This window comes from Lotus japonicus, chromosome 3 (assembly GCF_012489685.1).
Source record: "Lotus japonicus ecotype B-129 chromosome 3, LjGifu_v1.2".
NCBI classification, from domain to species: Eukaryota; Viridiplantae; Streptophyta; class Magnoliopsida; order Fabales; family Fabaceae; genus Lotus; species Lotus japonicus.
The window spans coordinates 97,353,879-97,379,392 of record NC_080043.1 but is presented as its reverse complement, the minus strand read 5'-3'; the positions used below and the strand labels follow the sequence as shown (position 1 = coordinate 97,379,392).

The 25,514-nt window shown below is 37.5% G+C and overlaps 1 protein-coding gene across 3 annotated transcripts; it reads right to left on the bottom strand.

The window, feature by feature from the left end:
• On the bottom strand, positions 1-23,909 carry LOC130747992 (phospholipase SGR2). 3 transcript variants are annotated; one of them, XM_057601067.1, is made up of 21 exons: positions 23,475-23,909; positions 23,106-23,206; positions 22,834-22,986; positions 22,528-22,683; positions 22,063-22,134; positions 21,792-21,944; positions 21,283-21,333; positions 19,871-20,041; positions 17,546-17,695; positions 16,668-16,733; positions 16,070-16,573; positions 15,457-15,535; positions 15,272-15,363; positions 15,014-15,086; positions 11,848-11,950; positions 11,156-11,249; positions 11,016-11,078; positions 2,337-2,385; positions 1,547-1,644; positions 829-875; positions 1-571 (listed from the first exon to the last, which is right to left on the bottom strand). In XM_057601067.1, the coding sequence occupies exons 1-21, from the start codon at positions 23,683-23,685 to the stop codon at positions 316-318; spliced, it is 2,742 nt and encodes a 913-aa protein (XP_057457050.1). In that variant the 5' UTR covers positions 23,686-23,909; the 3' UTR covers positions 1-315. The 3 variants fall into 3 exon arrangements, with proteins under 3 accessions (XP_057457050.1, XP_057457051.1, XP_057457052.1); XM_057601068.1 differs by having other exon boundaries at positions 15,272-15,360; positions 23,475-23,908; XM_057601069.1 differs by having other exon boundaries at positions 23,499-23,636.
• Between the last annotated feature and the right edge of the window lie 1,605 nt (positions 23,910-25,514).

Sequence of the window (25,514 nt, the reverse complement as noted above, 5' to 3'; positions counted from 1 at the left end):
TGCAGCTTAATTTACTTCTTTTATCACTAGGATTATACACTTGTTACAAATTGAAAAACTATCCACCACAATGTACAGGGATGATTTTCCTTACCTATGTACATAGAAAATGGAGTAACTTAACATTTCACCACTCTGCCATATTAAGCAAACCTAAGATGTATAATCATTCTAGTGTACATAGATTACATGATCAGTTATGCCGTGTCAGGTAATAAAAGCAAGCACGGATGCATGGAGATCTCATCTCAGTATGTGTAATGTAACTGGAGAGCAGAGCAACCATAGGTGGCTAGTACATCAATAACCATGCATTTAGAAATTAGAGGCAGTTTTCTTATGCAGAATCTTCCTAGTTTTGCTTGAGAAGTTTCTGACCATAGCCTTGTCAGAGAAAGTTAGAGGAAGATCTTCCTCTACACTGTCTCTTTGATCATACCAACCAGCAGAACTACTCTGATATTTCGGGCTGCCCCCGCTATGCACAGCTGATAAATTGGGCTCTTCCGGTATATCTCTATACAAGTGTCTCAATATGAAAAGAGCAGTATCATGATCCCGCCAATAGTTTCTGTAATAGAAACATGAAACAAGGTTAATATGAAAATATACACTTATATATGTAACCTTACCCCCTAAGCAGAGAGATTGCTTATGTGATTAGAAATCAAGAATCTGTGACCACAGGAGAACCAATTTTGATATGAAATGACCCGTGACCAGTTTGACCGGTGAGGCCCTACTTGCCTAACAATCAAACCAATAACCAAGTTTCCTCTTGGCTCCAGTTCCAATAACATATATTGATAGTAAATTCTAAATACGTACGTATGTGCTCCGACGGCTTGTAGGTATGAATGCTCAAAAGTCTTATCCTGCATTACAAAAAGACAGTCCAGTTAATCGACACAAACAAATTAATTTCTATAAGAAACGGACACTGTATTCAACAGAAAACTAACTGAATGAATAAAACTAGAGACAGCCACTAGCTCGAAAGAACCTGGGCATGACCTTAAGGTAGTAGTCGTGTTTCCTTTAAAACGTGTTTCTCCTATATTGTTTTATCTCCAGAAATTTGGATTTTCAATTTATTAGCAATTACCCAGGATACAGATTGAGAAGTGAGATAAATCATTACTGCAGACTCTTCTATTTCACCACCCCACCCTACCACCCCCCCCCCCCCCCCCTTTCCCTTATCCTAGGGTATCTTGGCATCTAGGATTTGTTCCTGCTGAGAAAAACACGCATTTATTCAACCAATATACCAAGCCACTGGAGACACCTGACTGAATATAAGATGAGTCATTCATTACAGTGACTTCATCTTCAGGCAATTTGACTGATCCTAGAAAAGGAAGGCAGGATAAGTGTATTTCTAAGGGCATAACATTGGCTTCATTTCAAAATGGATATATACATTAGATACAATCATATACTTCTTGAGCACCAAAATGTATGAATCAGCTATGTCATCATTTTACACAATACTTCTGACACACTGGACCAACAAGATCACAAGCAAATTGGAACAACTCCATACCTGAAGCATGTGATCAATTCGTCCGGTTTTGCTTCCTGTCAACCTCTCAAGCATACAAGATCCATATGATGTCTCTTCCTCCTCTTCAGAACTCTCTCCTACGATACAGATAGCAAAGAATTTGAAAAAAAAAAACAAGGGAAATTATCGCCTAATTAAAAATAAAAACAATTTGACTATCAGAAGATTGTTGAAGCTTCAAAAACAACATCACACATATAACCTTTATTGGGATTGCTATGTTATTTGAAAAGGAACATTTTACAATTATAACCACAGATGCATATTCACACATATACGCTATATCTCAACATTAGGAACAAAAATTAAATAAAAGAGGAAACAAACAGTAAGCTTTAATCTTATGAGTTTGATGCAATGTTATAGCCTGAGCTCATCTATCAATGATGTCAAAGAGGTAGTATGGAATTTGGCAAGCATGCCCATTAAATTTTACAAATATACGCAATACTATTTCCGTGGATTGTTAACGAACTATAATATGAGCCTATGAACTTCACAGTAAACAAATGTATTGGCCATTTCATAATATTTACAAAAACAATGTGCAGGAAGATGAAATCACATACATAGTATGCCAATGTTCAACATTTTTAATGTTGTGTCTTCTGTGATATTTAACCAAAAACGCAATAGCGAAAAGCCAAAAAGACTACAATACTCATAACATTAGTGGTCTTAAAAGGGATAGCATTCTCAAACTCAACATATGAATTTGAAACCGAAAACAAAGTTATCAATTGATCTGGAACTAGAAAAACTCCATTACCTTCTATGTTCTCCATATTTCTTGATTGACAAACGGTGAGTACCTTATCCTGCTCAGAAAACGGAAATTACAACCATAACCATGCACAAGACTAGAAAATCAGATATCACAAATTCTGTTCCATTTGACAGACCCATCATAAAGTCTGTGTTTCTTCAGTTTCAAATTTATTTTGCAAGTCAGAGAATAATCTTACAGTGTGCCATCCATACTAAGTTGGGCTTGTTACAACACTAGTACCACACTTAAATTATTAGTATATTTCTAATTCCAATACGAATTATTAATCTCAAAGAAAACAGTGAGGGTTAGGAGGCTATGCTATTCCTACTTTTTTTCCTCCTTTTCCAGTAAGGGTGTGTAGTAGAGAAGAAAATACAGTTTCCAGTCTGGCCTAGATGCATCGAACCTACATAAGGCCTATAATGGGTCAAACAAGACACCATATATTTCAGTTATCTATATTTTTCTATTTTTCCTGTATGCTATTTTGAGGGCAAGCCTCGGCGAAATGGTAAGGTAGCTGCCATGAGATTTGCGGTCACAAGTTCAAGCTGTGGAATCTGACTTGCAAAAAACGCAAGGTAAGACTACCTACATTGGATCCACAAAGTGGGTCCGGCCCTTTCCTGGTCCTCGCCCATAGCGGACACTTTATAGCACCAGGTTTGCCCTTAACTGTCTGCTATTATCAATGTATTTCAAAAGGTTTTCTTTGCTTTCTTATTGCTTCCAGAGTTTCTACATAATGGGCTCTAGCCTCTAGGTTGGCTACTAAAATAATAAAGAACACCCTTCTCATTGTCTTTTGATGCTTCCCTATATTGTGTCATTGTGGAGTCAAAGGCCACAACGATATGTCATCTATAAGCTGTTTTATGACATGATTGGCAACGGAGTAATGCTCTCAGCCACTCACTTTCAGGACACATCCAAATCATTGTCATTGTTATGACTAAATTGTTGTTTGGCTGGCCTTTAAAGGAAATCTAAAAGCTGTTTCTCAACCAATGGTTTCTATCAAGGAAATCTCACGAAAATAGTTGCAATGATATCAGACTGTCTAACATCATTATTATTCTATTTGTTTTTTCCTTCAATTTTTTGAGTTGCTTGTCCCACGCGCGTTTGGGGTACCTAATGCACTTCTTCTCTATTGTAAATCTTTTCTTTTAATAATAATAACCAACATATATTAATTCACATAAAATATCAGAAGCCATAAAACATTAAAAATAAAAATATTAAACTAATTTAGAATAATCACAAGGAAAGAGAGTGATAGGTTTAAGCGGGTTTATTCAAGGAGAAGGACCCGGGAGTAATTAGTAATTAGTAAGAGGACTGGATTGCAATAAGCTGTTAGTTGTTAGCTGAATCTGTTAGTTTGTTAGCTGACAGCTGGCAACAGCTGTAAACAGTTAGAGTCAGTTACAGTTGTTAGTTGCAACTGAATAGTATAAATAGGTAGATTGATTGTAGAGGAAGGCATTGAAGTTAGAGTTTCATTCTGATTGAGGAATCAGAGAGAGATCGAGGGATCTCTAGGTTGAACCCTAACTTTGTGTTCTTCCCCAAATTTCCCAGTTTTTTCCCAATTTCACTGTAAATCCCTAATTCCCCTGTTATAGCTCAGATTGAGCAATTGCATTGTATTCTCTTCTCAGTTCAATAAAAGTATCTGATTTACCAGTGTTATCACTGGTATCAGAGCACCATTCTTGGTGCCTGAGGGTGAACCCACGCGATTTCTGCAACTCTGAATGGTTACGACAAGAACCATGGCAAGAAGCGATGGAAGCTGGAGCCAGGAGAGGGATGAATTGCGACAGGAAACAGAGGGCTTGCGCACTCGATTGGAGTTGACTGAGGCGCGAACCAAGGTGGCAGAGGATCTCATCGCGTCGCTGCGAGCCAGGCTAGAGGTTCGTGATCGCGAATCCGCTGGAGAAGACGAAATCGAAGGCAGTAGGAGTAGAGAGGAACGAGATCGAGTTCCTAGCAAGAATCGTTGGAGGAAATTGGAGATTCCAATTTTTTCTGGATCTGATGTTGTAGGTTGGACACAGAAATTGGAACGCTACTTTGCACTAAGGGAAGTGACTGAAGAGGAAAGAATGCAAGCAACCATGGTGGCTTTGGAGGGACGAGCTCTCAGTTGGTACCAGTGGTGGGAGCGTTGCAATCCAGCACCATCTTGGGAAGCTTTCAAGCTGGCAGTGGTAAGAAGATTTCAACCCTCTATGGTTCAAAATCCTTTTGAATTACTGTTATCTTTGAAACAATTAGGTTCTGTAGATGATTATGTTGAGGAGTTTGAAAAATATGCTGGTGCTTTGAAAGAAATTGACCATGATTTTGTGAGAGGAATTTTCCTCAATGGACTCAAGGAAGAGATTAAGGCTGAAGTGAGGCTTTTTGAATTGAATACTCTTCCTGAGGTTATTCAGAAGTCTTTGCTGATTGAACAAAAAAATTTGGCTGTCACTAAGAAAAGTGGAGGGTTTGTGAGATCTGTAGGTTCCTATAGAAGCCACAATTACAGTAAAACTGTAACTTTGGAACCTCAAAACAATGGAGAGCATAAGCAGGAAAATTCTGTTGGAACTTCTAGGAATGGGCCAGCTCCAGAAGCCAGCAGGGCAAGAGTTGAGGGCTATAAGCCTTTGACTGCAGCTGAAATGAAGGAAAAGAGAGAGAAGAACCTTTGTTTCAGGTGTGATGAACCTTTTAGTAGAGAACACAAGTGCAAGAATAGGCAGCTTAGAATGCTACTCTTGGAAGAAGAAGAAGAGGATTTGGAGGGGGGAGAATTTGAAGATGCTTTATCCGGAGAGTTTAATTCTTTGCAGTTATCTCTCTGTTCAATGACTGGTTTTACTTCCCACAAGTCATGGAAAATGAAGGGCAGTATACAAGACCAAGCAGTGGTGGTTCTCATAGATTGTGGAGCTTCACATAGTTTCATTTCTAAGAAGCTGGTTAAAGAGTTGTCATTACCAGTGGAAAACACACCATCTTACACAGTGGAGGTTGGGGATGGCTATAAGATTGGTTGTAAAGGGAAGTGTTCTAATCTGGAATTGATGATACAATCCTTAGAAGTCACTCAAGATTTCTACCTTTTTGGCCTCAATGGAATAGATCTGGTACTTGGTCTGGATTGGTTAGCTAGTTTAGGGGATATTAAAGCTAACTTTAGCAAGATGAGGTTGTCATTGAAGAAGGATGGACACTGGTTTACTTTGGAAGGAGATCCAGCTCTGACAAGGTCTGAATTGTCATATGGAGCTCTTATGCAAACCTTGTTGGAAGAAGGGGAAGGCTTGCTGATTCATTGTGAACAAGGAGACACAACAGGACAGAAGAATATAACCATTCCAGCAGACTTGGTTGCTGTTTTGGCCAAATTTGATTCAGTATTTCAAGATCCTCAGGGCTTACCTCCAAGAAGAAGGCATGACCATGCCATTCATCTGAAAGAGGGAGCTGACATACCAAATCTGAGGCCTTACAAGTGCCCTCACTACCAGAAAAATGAAATAGAGAAATTGGTGGCAGAAATGTTAGAAGGTGGGGTTATTAGGCCTAGTATCAGTCCTTATTCCAGCCCTATCATTTTGGTTAAGAAAAAGGATGGAGGGTGGAGATTTTGTGTTGATTTTAGGGCTCTTAACAAAATCACTGTTCCAAATAAGTTCCCTATTCCTATTATAGAGGAACTTCTGGATGAAATTGGTGGTGCTAAGGTGTTCTCCAAGCTGGATTTAAAATCAGGTTATCATCAAATACGGATGAAGGAAGAGGACATAGAAAAAACAGCTTTCCGCACACATGAGGGACACTATGAGTTCCTTGTGATGCCCTTTGGGCTCACAAATGCTCCATCCACTTTCCAAGCTCTTATGAATGAAGTCCTTAAGCCTTATTTGAGGAAATTTGCTTTAGTATTCTTTGATGACATTCTGGTTTATAGTCCAGACTTATTAGCTCATTCTGAACACCTATATCTGGTTTTGTCCTTGTTAGAGCAGAATTCACTCAAGGCTAATAGAAAAAAATGCACCTTTGGCCAGACAAGCTTGGAGTATTTAGGCCATACTATATCAGGAGATGGAGTGGCAGCAGAACACTCTAAGGTGGAGGCCATAAAAGATTGGCCAATCCCTCGAGAGATTAAGGGGTTGAGGGGTTTCCTAGGGCTTACTGGTTATTACAGGCGATTTGTGCAAAATTATGGTAAAATTGCAAAGCCATTGACTGATTTGTTAAAGAAAGAGGGGTTTAAGTGGACACCAGCAGCTACTGAGGCTTTTGATAAGCTTAAAACAACCATGATCAATCTGCCATTATTGGCTGTACCTGATTTTTCTAAACAGTTTGTGGTCGAAACTGATGCTTCAAGCAAAGGACTTGGTGCTGTTCTTATGCAAGAAGGCAGACCACTAGCCTTTTGGAGTAAAGGCCTGTCTCCAAGAGCACAACAGAAGTCAGTGTATGAGAGGGAACTCATGGCACTTGTTCAAGCCATACAGAAGTGGAGGCACTACCTCCTGGGAAGACATTTTGTCATCAAGACAGATCAAAGGAGTTTGAAATTTTTGAATGATCAGAGGTTGTTTACTGATGAGCAGTTTAAATGGGCAGTGAAATTGGTGGGTCTGGATTTTGAGATCCAATACAAACCTGGTAATGAAAATTCTGCAGCTGATGCACTTTCCAGAAAAATGATGTATTCAGCCATTTCTGTTATTTCTGCAGTTGATAAAGATGAATGGAATTCAGAGCTTCACCAGGATCCTAAAGTTGCTAAATTGATTCAGGACCTTCTCATTTCCCCTACCTCTCATAGTGGGTACAGTTTCAAACATGGATTTCTTTATTATAAAGATAGGCTGGTCTTGCCAAAGAACTCCAATAGGATCCCTATGATCCTTTCAGAATGTCATGCAACACCAATGGGTGGACATTCTGGTCATTTCAGAACCTACAAGAAGATAGCAAGCTTCCTATATTGGGAAGGAATGAAGGCTGACATAAGGAAATTTGTGGAGGAGTGTGATATTTGCCAAAGGAACAAATATTCTACCTTAGCTCCAGGGGGGTTGTTACAACCATTGCCTATTCCTACTGAAGTTTGGATGGATATTTCCATGGATTTTGTTGGGGGGCTACCTAGAGTTAGAGGCAAGGATATTATTTTGGTGGTAGTGGACAGGCTTTCTAAATTTGCTCATTTCTTTGCTCTAGGACATCCTTATACAGCCAAGGATGTTGCTTTGATTTTCATCAAAGAGGTGGTTAAGCTCCATGGTTTCCCTACTACTATCATCTCTGATAGGGACCCCTTGTTCCTCAGTCAATTTTGGAAGGAGATTTTCAGATTGGCTGGCACACAACTGAAATTGAGCACCTCATATCATCCACAAACTGATGGCCAAACTGAGGTGGTCAATAGATGCTTGGAGACATACTTGAGGTGTTTTTGTGGCCCTAAACCCAAGCACTGGCTGGACTGGTTATCCTGGGCAGAATTTTGGTTTAATACCAATTTCCATGGTTCTGCAGGCATGACTCCATTTAGAGCTTTATATGGGAGGGACCCCCCTATTCTGATACAGCGGAAGTCGTACTAGGATTGCAAGCGCAAATCCTAAGGAAAAGGTTTCTGGAATCCACCAGAAAGGAAATTAGCAAGAGCTAAAACCCTAGAAAATACACTGGAATCCACCAGAGAAGAAGAGAAAACTCTTAAATTTTATTATCAATCAAAACTCCCATAGGCTATGCCTTACAAGTGCTTAAATAGGAAAAGAAAATATCCTAATAAAAAAATAAATAATATCCTAAAAGATCCTAATTGAAAATAAAAGATCCTAATTGAAAATAAATAAGTTCCTAACAAAAAATAATTAAGATCCTAAAAGATCCCAATTACAAATAAGTAAAATTACTAAAATACTAAAATTATCTTAAAAAGCTCCTACATCAGTCTCCTCTTCTTGTAAAGAACTCGACCTCGAGTTCACATCACGATAAAGGACTTCAGTTGCCTCAAAATACCAGGATCAAAAGGCTTCCAAATTAAACCAAGGAGAGTGAGTGTTGAATATCTAATAAAAGCACATGGAAAAGAGTGTGGAGACTCCTGTTTTGAAACACTAGCATCCATCTTGTTGATGCCAGGATCAAATTGTTTTCGCCAAACACCATGAAATTGAAGGAGTGTGATTTATGGATGAACTAGCCGTGATTGAAACAACTTCCAGTGGCATGGAATAAATTGTCTAAATTGCGAGTTAGACAAGTTGGATTGCAGTTCCTTTTTCTCAGGCATATTACCAAACAAATGGGGTGCAAACTTGGGAACAAGGACATATCGAACCTGAGGCACAACCATAAGTGTTAGATTGTAAGGTGTGAACACTGCCTCGATGCCCAAATTGACAGAGGTGTCTGGCTCAGATATAACATGGGGTACAACCTCTAAGATGTCATCAGATCTAGATAAAAGAGAACAGTGTGTTGGTGTTGGTGCGCTCTCGCTGCACAAATCATCCATCAACGTTTTTGCCTCATCTTCCAGGCCAACAACAGAGGATGGCGCAAATGAAATTTGAGAATCAGATTCCGAAGAAGTTGCGTACATAGGTCTTGTAGAGGGACATGAATTTGAAGTAGGTTTTGGTAGGGGTTGTGGTAAGGAAATTGGATCTGCAGTCGGTGATATGTTGGGGTAAGGATTGATAAGGTTTGGAGTAGCAGGTTGGGGGTGTGGAGTTTCGGTGGTTTTAGAGGTTGAGTACTGAACTTGGTAATAAGGATGAGATACGGATGGTGAATGCAAAGATTGGGAAGGTAAAGATATAGCGGAACGATTGTTGTTGTTGTCGCGCGGAAACCTATGTGGTTTCCCTCTCCTGTCTCGTCCCCGGTTACCGTTGTTGGTATTGTTGATCTGCGCCGTTAAAGCCGTCGTGAACGTCGCCATATGTTGTATCATCTGTTGTGTCATATGTTGCGTAATAGCAGTTAGGGCCGCGGTAAGAGCCGCGGTAACATCCTTCAGGTCTGCTTTGGTCATTGGTTGATCTTCCATGGTTGATCAAGCAAAGAAAAGAGACAGGAGAAAGCCTGCTCTGATACCACTTGATACAGCGGAAGTCGTACTAGGATTGCAAGCGCAAATCCTAAGGAAAAGGTTTCTGGAATCCACCAGAAAGGAAATTAGCAAGCGCTAAAACCCTAGAAAATACACTGGAATCCACCAGAGAAGAAGAGAAAACTCTTAAATTTTATTATCAATCAAAACTCCCATAGGCTATGCCTTACAAGTGCTTAAATAGGAAAAGAAAATATCCTAATAAAAAAATAAATAATATCCTAAAAGATCCTAATTGAAAATAAAAGATCCTAATTGAAAATAAATAAGTTCCTAACAAAAAATAATTAAGATCCTAAAAGATCCCAATTACAAATAAGTAAAATTACTAAAATACTAAAATTATCTTAAAAAGCTCCTACATCATATTCTTCTCAAGGCTGGAGCTATTCCTTCAAGGGTAGAGGAAGTCAATCAATTGTTTTTGCACAGGGATGCTATCTTGGAAGAGTTGAAAGGGAATTTAACTAAGGCTCAGAATCAGATGAAGGTGCAGGCTGATAAGCATAGAAGAAATGTGGAATTTAAGGAGGGGGACTGGGTGTATCTCAAGCTGCAACCTTACAAATTAAAGTCTCTAGCTTCTAGACCCTTTGCTAAGTTAGCCCCAAGGTTCTATGGGCCTTATCAAGTTCTGAGTCAGGTGGGACCAGTAGCTTACAAGCTAGAGCTGCCACCACAAGCTAGAATTCATGCAGTTTTTCATGTGTCTCTCTTAAAGAAAGCTTTGAAGCCAGATCAGCAACCTCATCCATTGCCTCCTATGCTCAATGAGGAGCTGGAATTAGAAGTAATTCCTGCTGAAGTGAAAGCTACAAGAGAGGATGCTTTTGGCAACTTGGAAGTCCTTGTGAGCTGGGACACTTTGCCATCTTGTGATAATTCCTGGGAGTCAGCTGCTAAGATACAAGAACTCTTCCCTTCTTTTCCCCTTGAGGACAAGGTCAAACTTTTAGGGGGAAGTATTGATAGGTTTAAGCGGGTTTATTCAAGGAGAAGGACCCGGGAGTAATTAGTAATTAGTAAGAGGACTGGATTGCAATAAGCTGTTAGTTGTTAGCTGAATCTGTTAGTTTGTTAGCTGACAGCTGGCAACAGCTGTAAACAGTTAGAGTCAGTTACAGTTGTTAGTTGCAACTGAATAGTATAAATAGGTAGATTGATTGTAGAGGAAGGCATTGAAGTTAGAGTTTCATTCTGATTGAGGAATCAGAGAGAGATCGAGGGATCTCTAGGTTGAACCCTAACTTTGTGTTCTTCCCCAAATTTCCCAGTTTTTTCCCAATTTCACTGTAAATCCCTAATTCCCCTGTTATAGCTCAGATTGAGCAATTGCATTGTATTCTCTTCTCAGTTCAATAAAAGTATCTGATTTACCAGTGTTATCAGAGAGAAGATAAGATATCAATGTATCATTTAAAATTAAAGACTTGAAACCACTAGACTTCTTACTTTACCTTTAACCTTTCTGTCATCTCTTACACTCTTATTCTTTTAAGTAAAGAAGAGGAACTTACCCTGGCAGATTTCATATAATTCTTTACTGCATGAGTACGAACGGCTAGATCTTCAGTAAATTCCTATACCAAGACTTTGGGCATTATTTGAGACAGCAAAAATGGTCCAATGCAGTCACATAGTACTAGTATTGTCTCACCTGAAATCCAATATGCAACCTTTTTCCTCCTCTATGATATGGAATCAAAACAGGACGTTTGCTGATGTATTCTTTGCAGACCAGGGGCTCTATCCTGTGATGAATTTAAAAAATAGCATCTGTGATTTGTGAAGTCATTCATATTCCCTTTTTCTAAATTTCATATAGATTGTAATGTTTAAAAATAGAAAAGAACAGCAAAATCATGGTTAAATCACTGTCTATCCATTCCATTTGCTGAATGCTAATGTGTGCTTTCTGTTAAAGAATTATAGATTTGGGGTGAGGTAAAGGAAAAGAGAGAGACAGCAACCGATGACTTTGAATAGATAAATGGGGAGTCATGTATTATTTTGCAATATATTAACGTAATTGTCCCATTTATACTAATAATTAGACCCAGTACACAAACAAGTGAAACAACTAGAACAAGCACAAAGTCCCCAGACAATAAGACTAAACTCTAAAAAGATAAGGAAAGTAGGAAACAGATGAAGAAAGATATGCTAAAATAACCTAAATATACCCCCTACATATTCCCCAACACTTACGTAGCAAGAATGATGATCCTCAATTCAAAGTTCCAATAGTTTTGGTAGTTCATTAGATATATACAATTACAAACCAAATCAACTCATGGCAAGAAATTATAAAGTCTACTTATATTCACAAGGGGTGAAATTATAGCACACCTGTATGCTACTGGATCAAAGGGGTGAAAAATGTTGAACATCTGCCGACAAGCTGGCATCTCTTCACTTATATTTTCCTGCTCCCAATATTCTTGGCCTCTGCCTGAAATGAACAAGAAAAAATATGTAGTCATCAACTTTGGTGCATACTGTTAGAACTTAGAAGTTCGGCTTGTTGATTGTTTTAGCTGTTATATTAAAGGTTCAGTTATAGCTTAGTAATATTTATGTTGTATTTCAGTAGAGTTTGTTATGTGACAGCTGTCGGTGCTAGATTAGTAGATTCTATAAAACTCGTTCTGATCATTCAACACAATCTATAAATGCAAAAATTCAGTTTCTCTGAACCCCTCACTTTCTTACACATTCTCTCATCTCTTTCTCTAATATATGTCTCTGTTCATATTTATAAGGCATATCCTAGAAGCCTTTTTAAGTCCCTTTATATATGTCATTTTAAAATATCTGTGGACCTCAAGTTTGGCTTTAGTATTTAATGCTCAATATTTAGTTAATTAACTGGCCAGCCCAGTGCACCAAAGCTCCTGCTATCCACGAGTTAGGGGAAGAATCCCATCACTTGTTCTATTGTACGCAGCCTTACCTTGTGTTTTACACAAAAGGTTATTTCCAGGACTTGAGCCCGTGACCTCAGTCGGCAACAAGCAACAACTTTTTTCCATTGCGACAAGGTTCCCCATCTATTTAGTTATCTAACACTCACCAACAAATTTCTGTTTTCACCAATAGGGGTAATTTAGGAAAGCTAACCTTTTTTTATAATAACCATTTTTAACTAATTTTCTTAATCCATGTGAATTCGTTAAGGGTAACTTATAAATAGAACCGGAGGGAGCAATAAAAACTAGACGTTTTAAGTCACTGCCACTTAGAATAACTCTTTTCTCTAATTGGAAAGATATACTCATAAATGAGTTCCCGCCTTAATCTAATAAAGTCAAATGAAGATGAAGTAAAGTTCAGAAGCACACTTGGCCAAAATGGTTAAGAGGCTCTTGAGGTCTAGAGTTTTGTTTAACAATAAAAAATAGGCTTAAAAGCATTTTTGGTCCCCCACGAATGTGATATGTGCAAAACGAGTCCCTAAACTTCAAAAATAGCATTTTTGGTCCCCAACGTTACACTTCGTCAACAGTTTCGGTCCCTCATCGTTTTTCCGTTAAAAAACTAACGATTTTGAGGATAAAAATGTAATTAGACAAAAAAAAGTTAATTATAAAATAAAATAAAAATCAACAACCCAGAATTGTTCTTGAGCTTCATCTTCTTCGTCTTCATGATGACCAAATCCAACACCCCTATCACCAACATTGCTAAGCTACCTCCTCAGCCAGATAAGAGTCACTGCAACGCACCATCGCCGCGTCTTCAGCCACCACCACCGTAACAGAAGCGAATCACAGCCAGATTTGGAAAGACAGTGCCTTCGCAATTCAGATCTGGAAGAGGAATGAGAATAAGCGGTAGACGGCGAGAAGGGATTTTGAATGAGATGAGGAAGGGAGGACGTTGAGGGCGGGGTCGTTTTCGCGGTGGGTGCGGTTGTAGGTGGTGGAGGGGTGGGAGCTGGTGGGTGCGAGGCCGGTGGTGGCGGTGGCGTTGCTAGCTTGGTTTCGTGGTTGTCGAGGACGAAGCCCGGGTTCGTGGGTGAGAGCTGTGGGGGTATGAGGTTGGTGTCGTATGGGAGTTGCAATGGGAGCAGGAAGGTGTTTGATGAGGATGAAGGGTTGTTGAAGAGGTGTTTGGAGTGTAATGAGAATGGCTTGCTTCGGTGTCCCAATTATTCATCTAATTGATTGATTGATTGCTTGGTGTTTGTAAAGTTGTCACACTGGATGTGTAGTTGTTGCTGTTTGTGCAATTGCAGCTTGTTATGTGTTTTAGGTGTTGATGAATGATTTGATGAAAGATGGAGGAGTTTGGGTTGTGGATGATGATGATATGGGTTTGGTTAAAGTTATGTCATTGTCATATGCTTCAAAACACTCTTTGAATTTCATCTAATTGTTTTTTTAATTATTGAATTGTATTATGAGCTGATTGATTATCTGTGTCTTCAGCTCCTTGAACAAACAATTTTTTCAAGAATAAGAATAGTGTGTTTATCTCCCACACGAGAGGGGAAAAAAGAATAAGAACAACTTATTTTTTCGGGGTATTCTGAATAACATCATGAAGTTGATAGATGAATGTTTGAAGATGATGAATATTTTCTGGATTTTTCAGAAAACGTTAGTTTTTTAACGGAAAAGGAAAAAAAAGACCAAAACTGTTGACGGGGTGTAACGTTGGGGACCAAAAATGCTATTTTTAAAGTTTAGGGACTCGTTTTGCACATATCACATTCGTGGAGGACCAAAAATGCTTTTAATAGAAAGAAGAGGGAGAACGTAGACTAATAGTAAGACAAGATAACTGAAGCAGAAAAAGTAGAAGGGATCAATGAACCAAGGAGAAAAAAACACGTAACAGGACTGTCAGTTGTCACAGATTGAGCTGAATATCAGAAACAGAAATGGGAACTCCCCCAAATTAATCAGAAAGGGAACATCATAAAGAAGCACTGAATATAAGTTCAGATTCATTGGACAATATTCAACTTAAAGTTAAAGATACTTTTCAGAACCTGGTCAGTCAAAAAGAAAATATAATAAAAGAATGTATGAAAAAAAGAAAGAGCATAGAACAGGAGAATCAGCAACAGTTTTAAGGCAGTGGCCATAATGAACTTCAAAGTGAAGTGTAAAGAAAATATCTGCTTAAAAGATAGAGGGTATCAGTCCCTGTCTGGTCTAGAAATATCTTTATACAGCTCATGTGCATTAGTGCATATAATCACTATGAAACTTAGAAAATAAGTGCACATGAAAAAAGATGAGGAGAAAAAAAATTACAGCTGGAAAGTATGAACTACAATCCAGTCAAAGAGAAACGAGAAACTCTTTCAAATCAGTTATGATAAGAACATTAAGAAGCAGACTTAAACTCTACTAATAATAATAAGCACCGATTCCTTGGTTATGATTCAACATAAAGCAAAAAATAAAAGGTGCAAAATCATAAAAGGAACATCTTTAATGAGATCTATCAAGACCAGAAATAAAACTATTCACACCATACGAAAGACATGCATAGAAATCATTACCAGTGCCGAGTCGGACATTACGAAGTGCAAGAAACACACCAAGAGGGGATCCAACAGCAAAGTATGTATCAACCTGGTATAAATGCAATATTAGTCATTTGAGCAACAGAATATATACTGCCTCACTTTACTATAGAAATTAAACAAGACTCATATTTTGAATCTGGTTAAATATACTTAAGAAAATGCATATCTCAATAAAAACATTTGAGTTGTACACACCAGAAACATTTCTCAGTTGCTTTCAATTTAATATACCTTGAATTGGAGCTTTGTGTACTTGATATATGGAGTATAAGTCATGGTTGCATCTTGTACAGGAGGTAACCTTTTAGATAACTGATGTACTGCTACATGGATGTCAACATCAGCCTCGTGTTATATTTTAACATAGGAAACATTTTAGCCTCTTAGACAAAAAGAAAAAAAAAACTATTAACTACCTGAATGTAACTCTTCTTTGTCGTGACCACCATCACAACGTGATTCCAGTGCAGCTAGATTGGCTTTCAATGAATCAATCTAAACAAACAAAATTTGTCAGTTTACAGTCAAGTTTTAAAGGCAGTTAAAGTCAGTAGTATACTGTCGTAGTACAATGCCCTTTCAGTACTTATATAAGTCAACTGTACACCGTGTAGATAGTACATTAATATCCACATCAAAGCAATTGGGTTCCTGGTTCTGATAAGAGTATAGTAGTTAGTTATGTGACAGCTGTACTGTAATCTGTACTCAGTAGTCAGTCAAGAAGTTAGTTCAGATGGTTACAACTGAGTTAGTTAGACAGTTGAAGCAGCAGAGCAGTTTGTTTTCACGACCACCAAGAGAGCAAATTTGGACCCAAACAGAAACTCTGCTGGCTGAACTCAATGTAACATGCTGAGCTACTCATTGTTAACATTTATGATTTATCGTGATGGAAAGTGATATAGTGCTGATAGTAAGATAGTAAGGGTTCTTTCATATTTCATGGCCTCAACAGCATCTCCCTCCCTTGAAAGGGGAAAACTTGCTAGAAAATTCCATGAAAAAAAGTAGCAACTGGAAACAAACCTCTTCCTTGAGCTTGTTGATTACTTCATCTTTGTTGCTTATATCTTTAAATTCTTCGCTGCCACCTGGTAGCTCAACATTCATTCTCTCAGGCATATCCAATGCATCAACTTTCTTAAAAAGCACATCACTAGTATCAGGAAGGGACTCAGAAACATCCCCCTCATTACTTGGTCTCACCGAGTTAGGTTCTGCAGTAAATTTGTGTACACTTGATAACGCAGGACCCGAAACTGAGGACTCCTCAGAATATTCTGCCACCATTTCTGAGGAAGTCTGCTGTGTACTCTTCTTTTCATCAGAGGGGATCACCATGGCAAATGTGTCATCCTGATTGATTGATGAGTGCTGAATACAATTATTTCTTTTATTGGGGACTGATTCGATATTTTCACCATGTTCCTTATACATCCACTCCGTTGGAAATGGGGACAACAGATGATCCTGATGGCAGAGGATATCATATGAGAGGACACTTCCGAGAGAATGGCCATATAATGAAACCTACACAACAGACAGCATAAATGAACCATTACAGATTTACAGATATTGAAAATGCATATAGGGAAAAACAGAGCAAATTTTCTCACTAGCATACCTTCCCATCATATCCAGGATTCCTTTTAAGAAACCTTGAATATAGTCGATTAAGTTGGTTGGATACCTGGAGAAGTGTAAATTCACTTGTCAAAACATGAACTTTTTTTAATTCTCTGTTAAAATAGTATAACATCTAAATTTTCAGAGCAACCCTAACTAATTGGGATAGAGTAAGGTATTGAGCAATTATTATAGTAACTGAAACCAAAGCAATGAGATGTGATCTTTAAGGTTCACCAATCCCAAAGTTACTGCTGTCAGCGTCACTTACATTTTGTCTAGATTTAAGGAAGAGAAAGGAAATGAGAACCCTTTTCCCTCCTTTTCTTCTATCTCTCTCCATTACATCTCTTCTGTTCTGTTCAAATCTACTCAACCCAGCAAACGAAATATATAAACTGTGCATGATTTCTCTTCCTTTTCTTTCAAATCAATCCAATCGATGAAATTTAATGCACTCTCAAGAGAGAATAACAGTAATTAAATAGTTTTTTTAGCATTGAAGATAAGGTAGAGTAATTTTAATTACAAGTAATCAGATGCAAAACATTGCATCACTGCACTAGTAGTATCATCAGTATTTATAAAGGAATATAATCTTACACGCTCTCTCCCTCTCACCAGTGCAATTGTGAAAATCTCTGCATCTAAATGATGTGGAACTAGATGACATCCAAATTTTGAATAACGGCATTTATTGTAGAATTAGTGAACTTCCTATTATTGTATTCTTATTCTTATTTCATTTCTTAATATTTTTTATAAGCACTAGAGAAGTCAAAATCATAGAAGGGAAAATTGAAATAACAATATCAGATAAAAAAATTAAAGGACGATTGAGAAAAACAGTGAAAGCAGTACACACACACAACATACCGAGTCAATTATGTCTTGACAATAAATTGGGCTCATGTAGTATAACACATCATGGACAGTTGCACTCAGCGTAGTACGCAATCCCCGCACTCCATCCAAAGTTATTTTCTCAACCGCTGTTTCACCGCTCAGCTTCAAACCTTTCCTCCACTAGATAACATGAAATCATCATATAGTCAAATAAAAGAAAAATTGTAACTGACATTAGCAAACAAAATAACTTACGATATAAGATTTTGAAAAAAAAAATTGAAGTATGCTCTAATATGCATTCGTTTGGAACAAAATGCACACTTAAAGATTTCTCTTTGTACTTGTTAGAAATCCTAAGTTAGAACCACACAACACCACAAAACCTTAGGCTTAAGGCAATGGATGTGTGTGTTCTTTATTATATATGCACTTGTGCACTTGCTAATATAGGCGATGTAGGACTTCTTTGAGTCACCACTTTATTATCTCTATTAGTCCCCCTCAATTGGGACACCATTTTTTTTTTTTTTTTTTTGCCTGTGCCTTGAACTCCAGCGGGAACATCAGTGGTCGTCGGACTTGTGCTCCTTCGTCTGAGTCTGCCTTTCGACTTTCTTTGTCTGGGCTAGTACTCTAGCGGGAACATCGGAGTTCCTTGGACTTGTGCTCCTTCGTCTGAGTCTGAGGTCTTGGCTTGCGCAAATGGGACTGCCATTTTTGCTTTTTTTTTTCGGATTTTTTTTTTTTTTACTTTTTTTTTTTTTTTGAAGCGGAAGTCATGGCTTGGATCAGACCAGCTCTGATACCATGTTAGAAATCCTAAGTTAGAACCACACAACACCACAAAACCTTAGGCTTAAGGCAATGGATGTGTGTGTTCTTTATTATATATGCACTTGTGCACTTGCTAATATAGGCAATGTGGGACTTCTTTGAGTCACCACTTTATTATCTCTATTAGTACTTAAACATAAAATGGGATAGGATTCTGTTTATGGCCTCTCTTTGGTGTTCAACTTATAGATGTCTCAAGGGAATTTCTCTTTCTAACATGATGATAGACAGAAGTGTAGCTTGCTACAAGACAACATATCATCTTAAAAGAAAGCAAATAGCACAAAAGGCAAAGCAACATAATTGAAGTGTTGTAAAATTGTCAGTTTCAGACAATATTCCATTTCTACAAAAAGTAATCCAAGTAGTCTTTAGATATGATGTCCAAATTACCATAATACTTTTAATCTAAACACAACATAGCTCCAGGAAACAAAAGTCTTACAGAACCTCAAATGCTCAATATTGGGCAAGATAGGAAACCAAGTGGGACTGACAAGTTTCAAGAAATCCAGCAGATATTTTTAGAGGGGGACTTGATTGCAAGTTTCTTACTATGTGTCAAACAACCAATCATCCCAAAAGCTCAAGCTGTTCGGTAAGGGCCACATGAATGTTTAATATTATTATATTGATCCTTGCACGTGGAGAATGCACAAGCCCACCTACCATGTGCTGAAATTCAACTTTTTATTAGAACTGAGGGCGGCAAGGATCAAACTCTAGACCGCTTGGTCAAATAGGCTCTGATACCATGTCATACAACCAATTATCCCAAAAGCTATGTTGTTGGGCAAGGGCCACCTGAATGGTTTTATATTATTATTTCTAACACTAAGCAGTACAGGTCGCAGTCCAGAAAAAACAGGTCTTCAGATCAATGATACATATCTTAATTTAATTGAAAATCAGCACAAGTTTCAATTTTAACCCTAACAGCAAAACAAGATCCAGTGTGTAAAAATGGAACATCTGGGGTGAGAAATCAGCATCAAGACCCTTTTCCAACTAGGTAGGGTCAGCTACCTGAATCAATCTACATCTAATGCTCTATTATAGACATATAATATGTTTACCGATAGATCATTTACCTCTAGATACCTCTTTATGATTTGGCCTATATTTTTCCTTGGTCTCCCCTACCCATAACTACTGGACTCTCTTCCATCTGGACACCTTCTTACAGGTACTTCTACGGGTCTTCTCCATACATGGCCAAACCACCTAAAACGAGACTCCAGCATCTTTTCTACAATAGGATTAGGAGCTGTCCCAACTTTCTCACTAATGCTTGTATCATTAATTATATCATATATCATGTAACCACCCATTCATCTTAACATTTTCCTCTCCGCTACCCCAAGCTTACTTTCTAATTGTCATTTTACCGCCCAACATTCAGTCTCATACAACACATTAAGTTTTAATGAAGGAGGACATTGCAAAAGGCTCCATAAACGAGGAGAAACAGAGTGTGTCATAACACACACACACACACAGAGAAAACATATCAGATACCTGGCATGGGATAAAGAGGACCCTTTGAGTGCCACGTTGGTATGGAGTAAGATGTTGCTCTGCAAGACTTGCTGTAATATGCCGGAAATTGCCCACATCATCAACCAAATTAGATTTTTCCAATCTTTGACCAATCCCATGAACCATAAATACCAAGTGTTGAACAGGGACCTACAAAAATTTATTGCCATCCAATTGGTATCAAGCTAACCAAGTTAAGGTGGGAGAAAGCTCTACAATATGATCAAATCAGGTTTTTGAATAATTAATTAAATATAAAAGGAGTTCCAGGTGTCAGCAAAATTTATAGAGTTCTATAGATTGATAAGAAAATATAGAGACTCGTGAAGACATAAGCATCATGATGGATCTATTAGGTACCCAAAAACACTGAGGTAAGAAAAAGGTAGATTAACTGAGAGAAGGAGATGAGAGGGAAAGAAGATGAAGATTGAATTCAAGAATTCTGTATTTTCTGTGTGAGACGGAAAAGGTGAGAAGCCACCTTACAGGGATTTCCCCTCACAACTGAATGGATCAGTTACAACTGATAGTTTTCCCCACGCCCTAACAGTCGTACGATTCTCCTTATTTAACCCCCTAAAACTCTAAGGCCCTGTTTGGGATGGTTTTTAGTTTTAAAATTTTTCAAAATCAAAATCAGTTTTAGTTTTCATTTTTTAAATTCAGTTTCAAAATTCTAATTTTTAATAACTTTTTGCAAAACAAATTCATAGGCCATATCCCATGTGCTGCACGATGTGTCTTTTTCTTCCTTTCAAAGAAAAAAAACTGTTTCTTCTTCCAATACAATCGTATTCTTCCAATAAATGATAAGAAACACTGTTTTTGTTATAGAAAAATTGAAAAAAAAAGTGGAAGAGGGGAGAGAAAGGGAAGGAATCCAAAGGCAGGGGAGAGAGAGGTGCATGAGTGCATGAGAGAGCGAGAAAGTGAAAACCAACTGAAAAGAAAACAGTGCGGAAGAGATGCATGTTGAAAGAGAGAAGAGAAGGAATACAGAGGCAGGGTAAGACATGCATGTTGAAAGAGAAGATATGGCAATGGAGGTTCAAGCGAAGGTGCTGAGGAATGAGTACATGATGTGCGTACAAGTTAAAAACTAACGGTAAAATAAAAACCACTTTTTTGGTTTTCAAACTGACTTAAAATTAAAATCAGCACCACTTTTGCCGAACAGGTTTTGTTTTCAAAATTGATTTTTAAAACAAAAAACTAGAAACTTACAGCCACCCCGAACGGGGCCTACTGACTGTGACAGATTTCTAACAAACCACTAACTCTCTAATGTTTGTTCTTCCACCTATTGTATACCTACTAAACCCGGTTCTTCAACACGGGATTGTGCATAACATGATCATAACTGTGACTTTATGAACTCTGTTACATACCTGTGAACAGTAATCATCCATCTCCTCCTCCTTCTGCTGCCTTAATTCATCCTATTAAAAATTACAAGTTAATAACTATAGAATTGATCTCTATTTACAATAAAAGACATAATTTATTCAACTATTAACTAATGAATATCCACATTATTAAATAAATACAAATACAAGATGAGAGATGTTGGCCACCAAAACAAGTTAATTAATAATATTGAAATTACAATAAACAGGGCAATCTACCCATTCCGATTGTCAGAAGTGTTAGATACGATTACAAACCTAATAGTATAGTATAAGATACAGTTACTTTTTTTTATCTCACAAACCCTAAACCCATTGTTCTCATTTTCTCTAATCTCACAAACCTAATAGTATAGCATAAGATACAATTACAAAGCAAAACTTGGACGTCTAGTCCATGTACACCTAAGGAAAGATTGAGGAGTAATCCAATGGCAGGCTATGTCAACACATATATTATAGCACTAAGAGTGGAGGAAAATTCAGTAAACCTGGGTTGGTTTTGGTGAATTTGATGGGGAGTAACCACGCCTTAGCTTGATTCCGTTACCAGAAAGACTAACAAAACTAGGGAAGCCAGAAGCATCAACATTTAGCCAGGCTTCCCAGGTGTCATCTTCTCCTGTGAAAAGGGCGTAGAGGCCCTGCATGAATTTTCAACACCAATACACAATAGTGCACCAGATATTAACAATCAAAATAATCATTATCCGTAAAACAAAGTAAATAAATCACATCGCTCTTTGAAAATAATCTGCTTACCGGGGTGGAGCCTTGCAAATCAACCCGAGCAGCAAAAAGTCCTGAAGGTTGAAATGTTCTCCGGTGCCAAACCTAGAAACGCATCAATAATAAATATTTACTTTCTGAAGCAAAGAAGACAACGCTGAAAACAGATTATCCTCTTCCCTGCACTAACCCAACCCATGGCCAAAAAAGACAAGGATTTAAAAAGCTAAACTACACAGGAGGACCAAGGAAACCACGAGATATGAAATCAGAACAATTAAATAACGCCCATCACAAGCAAAGGTTCCCAGCCTCTCTCTATATGCGCAACCAAGAAACCCCATGAAATAGCCATTTACCAAACAATTTGAAGAAAAAGAGCACTGAATATATATCTTTTCCGAATTTTATGTCAAAACCACACTTACAGCAACTCATTTGTGAAATCGTAGTAATGATTTCTACATTGAGAAAAGTGATTTGAATAATTAAACAGACCTGACTACGATATGCAATCTCTAGTTGTTCAGCAACATCTTCACGAAGTGGCAGCCAATCGAGGCCTCCTTTACGAGCAAACCAATGGCCTCTCAGAACACGTCGATTTTCTCCATTCCAATAAACAGGGAAACAATGTCTCCTCGTCAAATCTACCTGCATGGAAAAGAGCACCCCACCTTGGAAAGAAGTTCGAACCCAATCTATGTCTTTTATAAAAATAAAATAAAAACATGTTCCCTCAAGTTATCATCATTAAGATTTAGGGTTTAGGAGTAGCAGGAAAAGATGAGAGCAACGAACGACCTCGTAAAGTCCTCCCTTGACGGGGACACCAACCCTCTCTTCTTCAATTTCATAGAGTTGAGATGATAGAGTATGGGAATACTGTCGTACTTTTGGGCCTTCACTGCATTCAGCATATTCCCTCCACCAACTGGAAAGTAAATCTTCCTCTCTCTACCAATTCAATTCATAGAGAAGAAAGAATTTTTACCATCTAACCAAAAAGGTGGCCAGGCTACATTGAAATTAAAGACAAGCACAAGAAAAACATATAAATTATATCAAAGAATGACCTGCAAGAAAGATGCTTCAATAGCGAGAGAATCTCTCATGCCAAAACGAAAATAGTCACTCTTCCCCACTATCTCAGTGGTCGGGACGGAAGCTGCCAACTCTGCCAATAGTCAGGTGAGGAGAGTGAGGACAGTGACAGAGAAATAGCATAAAGTAAAAGTGTATTTGAATTGGTAATGGCACACAATCAAAAGCAGGTTAACTCCAAATCACTTTGTAGCTTGTCCCCGTACCATAAGTGATCAAATGAAGAAGCAAACATTAAGTCTAATCTAATAATTTAATACTCCATGTATGCAATGTTTTGTCCTCTCTAGTCTAGTCCAGGCACATAAGAATACATGGAAATAGAAATAGAATAGACATACCAGTGAGGGCCAAAGGGATCTTACAGAAGAACCAACGAACATCTCCGCCATCGGAGGGGCTAGAGGTGTGAGCAAGATACTTGTGCCTGGCTTTAGAATGTTCGATGACGTCTTCTAATCTGGCAATGTTGGAAGGCGTGTTCTTCAGCAGGTCAGGGGCAGTTGAAGTTGCGGCGGCCTCCACCACTGGCCGATCAACCTCTTCCGCCATCAGTTAGTTAAATTGAAGAAGACGAATGGAATGGAATGGAATGGTAGTTGCGTTTCGTTGCGTTTGAATTGGAAAACTCAAAGACAAGGAACCGGTGGCATGCGTTGAACGTCAGGTGAATGAATTCACCTCACCGCTCCGCTGGCTTTACCTGTCCCCTAAATCCCATTATATCATATTTCATTCCGAACGAACAAGGATCCGTTTCATTCCAATTCCTGCAACTCCAGACTCTACTTTTTTTAATGCTATCAATTAATTACTATTATAAAACTAATTCGTCACGTCATTAACAATTAACAATATATCACTAATTTCAAAAACAAAACAATATATCCTAATATCCCTTTAAAAATGTCAACAATAAACTATATATTATAAATCCCTTGAGAGAAGTAACCAAAAAAATATATATCCCTTGAGAGAAAAAACGCCTTTTACAATATTTATACCTGGCAAATTGCACTAAATTAAATATTTAAATATTTTACTGAATTTATGCGGCTGTTTAACTGCACCAACAAATAGTTTTATCTTTACAATTTTTTCTTTCAAAAAAAACATCTTTACAAATTTTATTAAAATATAAGGTGTAATCTTATATTATCTTATCTCATAACATACTTTAAATTAAATTCGAGACCTGCTCGACACGAATTGAAGGATTAGTCTTGCTTGGATCCGTCTGGAATGGAATGATGTTGCGGGTCGGCTTGCTAGGAATGGGGGCTTACTCGTCCGCGTCTAGTCTTGTGATTTTCGACAAGTCTTCTTCTGAGCTTGAGACCTTCCTGTTGAATGACACTTTTGCGTTTCCTTAGTTTCCTTATCGTTTGTCTTTTAGTTTTTCAATGCACCAAAAAATTATATTTCAAATTTAAGTTAACTTCCTTTTTGGTACATTAAAGTTTTTTTGGTACATGAAAAAATCAAACAACAATAAACGAAACTAAAAACACAAAGAAACTAGCCACACCCCACAAAAGGGGCAACCTCAGGAGGAGGAGTAGTCCAAGAAGAGAAATCAACTATAAGTCTATACCATCTTTGCTAGAGCATCCGCATATCAACATATTTATTCAAATTCAAATTTCAAGATAAATACAATTATAGTAATATGTTTTTTTTTTGGTACAAGATGAAAAGCAAAAAATAAAAATACGTTATACTCTTAAATAAATTATGTTTATTACGGTTTACAATTTAAAAATAAATAATCCATTGTGTATCGAATTTAAATATTTATCTTTTATTACGTTTCCTAGTTTTTTTTAATTAGGTTTCCTAATATAATCCAAACATGAAAATTTTGATTTTTTTTAATTTTAATACTATATGATATTCTGATCTCATATTGACATATACTTTCAAATATCAGTATTAACTCATGACCAATTGTATGTGACGCTTTTTTAGAGTTATAAGCATAATATGATTTAAGATTTTTTATGAGAAAGAAAATTCATCTTCAACAACAACAAAATGTAGTTTATAATTATGTTTTTACCAACATTTGCTTAACCATTCACAATGTTATTGACTCATATGTAGGTTCAATTTAGGTTTTTCTTTATTTATTTGCGTCCTTCATATTTCAGTCGTGCACGGCGCAGATTCAATACTAGTTATTAATTGGAAAAAACTTACATTAAACTTGTATTATATTCATCAATCAAATTATCCGTTGAAACAATTGTGAGATGACTTTATTCCTTAAAAAATAACATTTATTATAATTTATTGTTGAACTTTAACAAATTATACACATGTATACTTTTAATTTCTTTCAAAGACAGTATAACATTGGCTTTTAATGATAAATAATTGTA

Bases quoted from the DNA above. Each gene is read 5' to 3' on its own strand.
- LOC130747992 (XM_057601067.1), bottom strand. From the start codon at position 23,685: ATGGCGGAAGAGGTTGATCGGCCAGTGGTGGAGGCCGCCGCAACTTCA. The intron at 23,207-23,474 runs GTATGTCTATTC...GACTATTGGCAG, and splicing joins GATCCCTTTGGCCCTCACTG to AGTTGGCAGCTTCCGTCCCG. The intron at 22,684-22,833 runs GTCGTTCGTTGC...TTTTCCATGCAG, and splicing joins TCAAGGGAGGACTTTACGAG to GTAGATTTGACGAGGAGACA.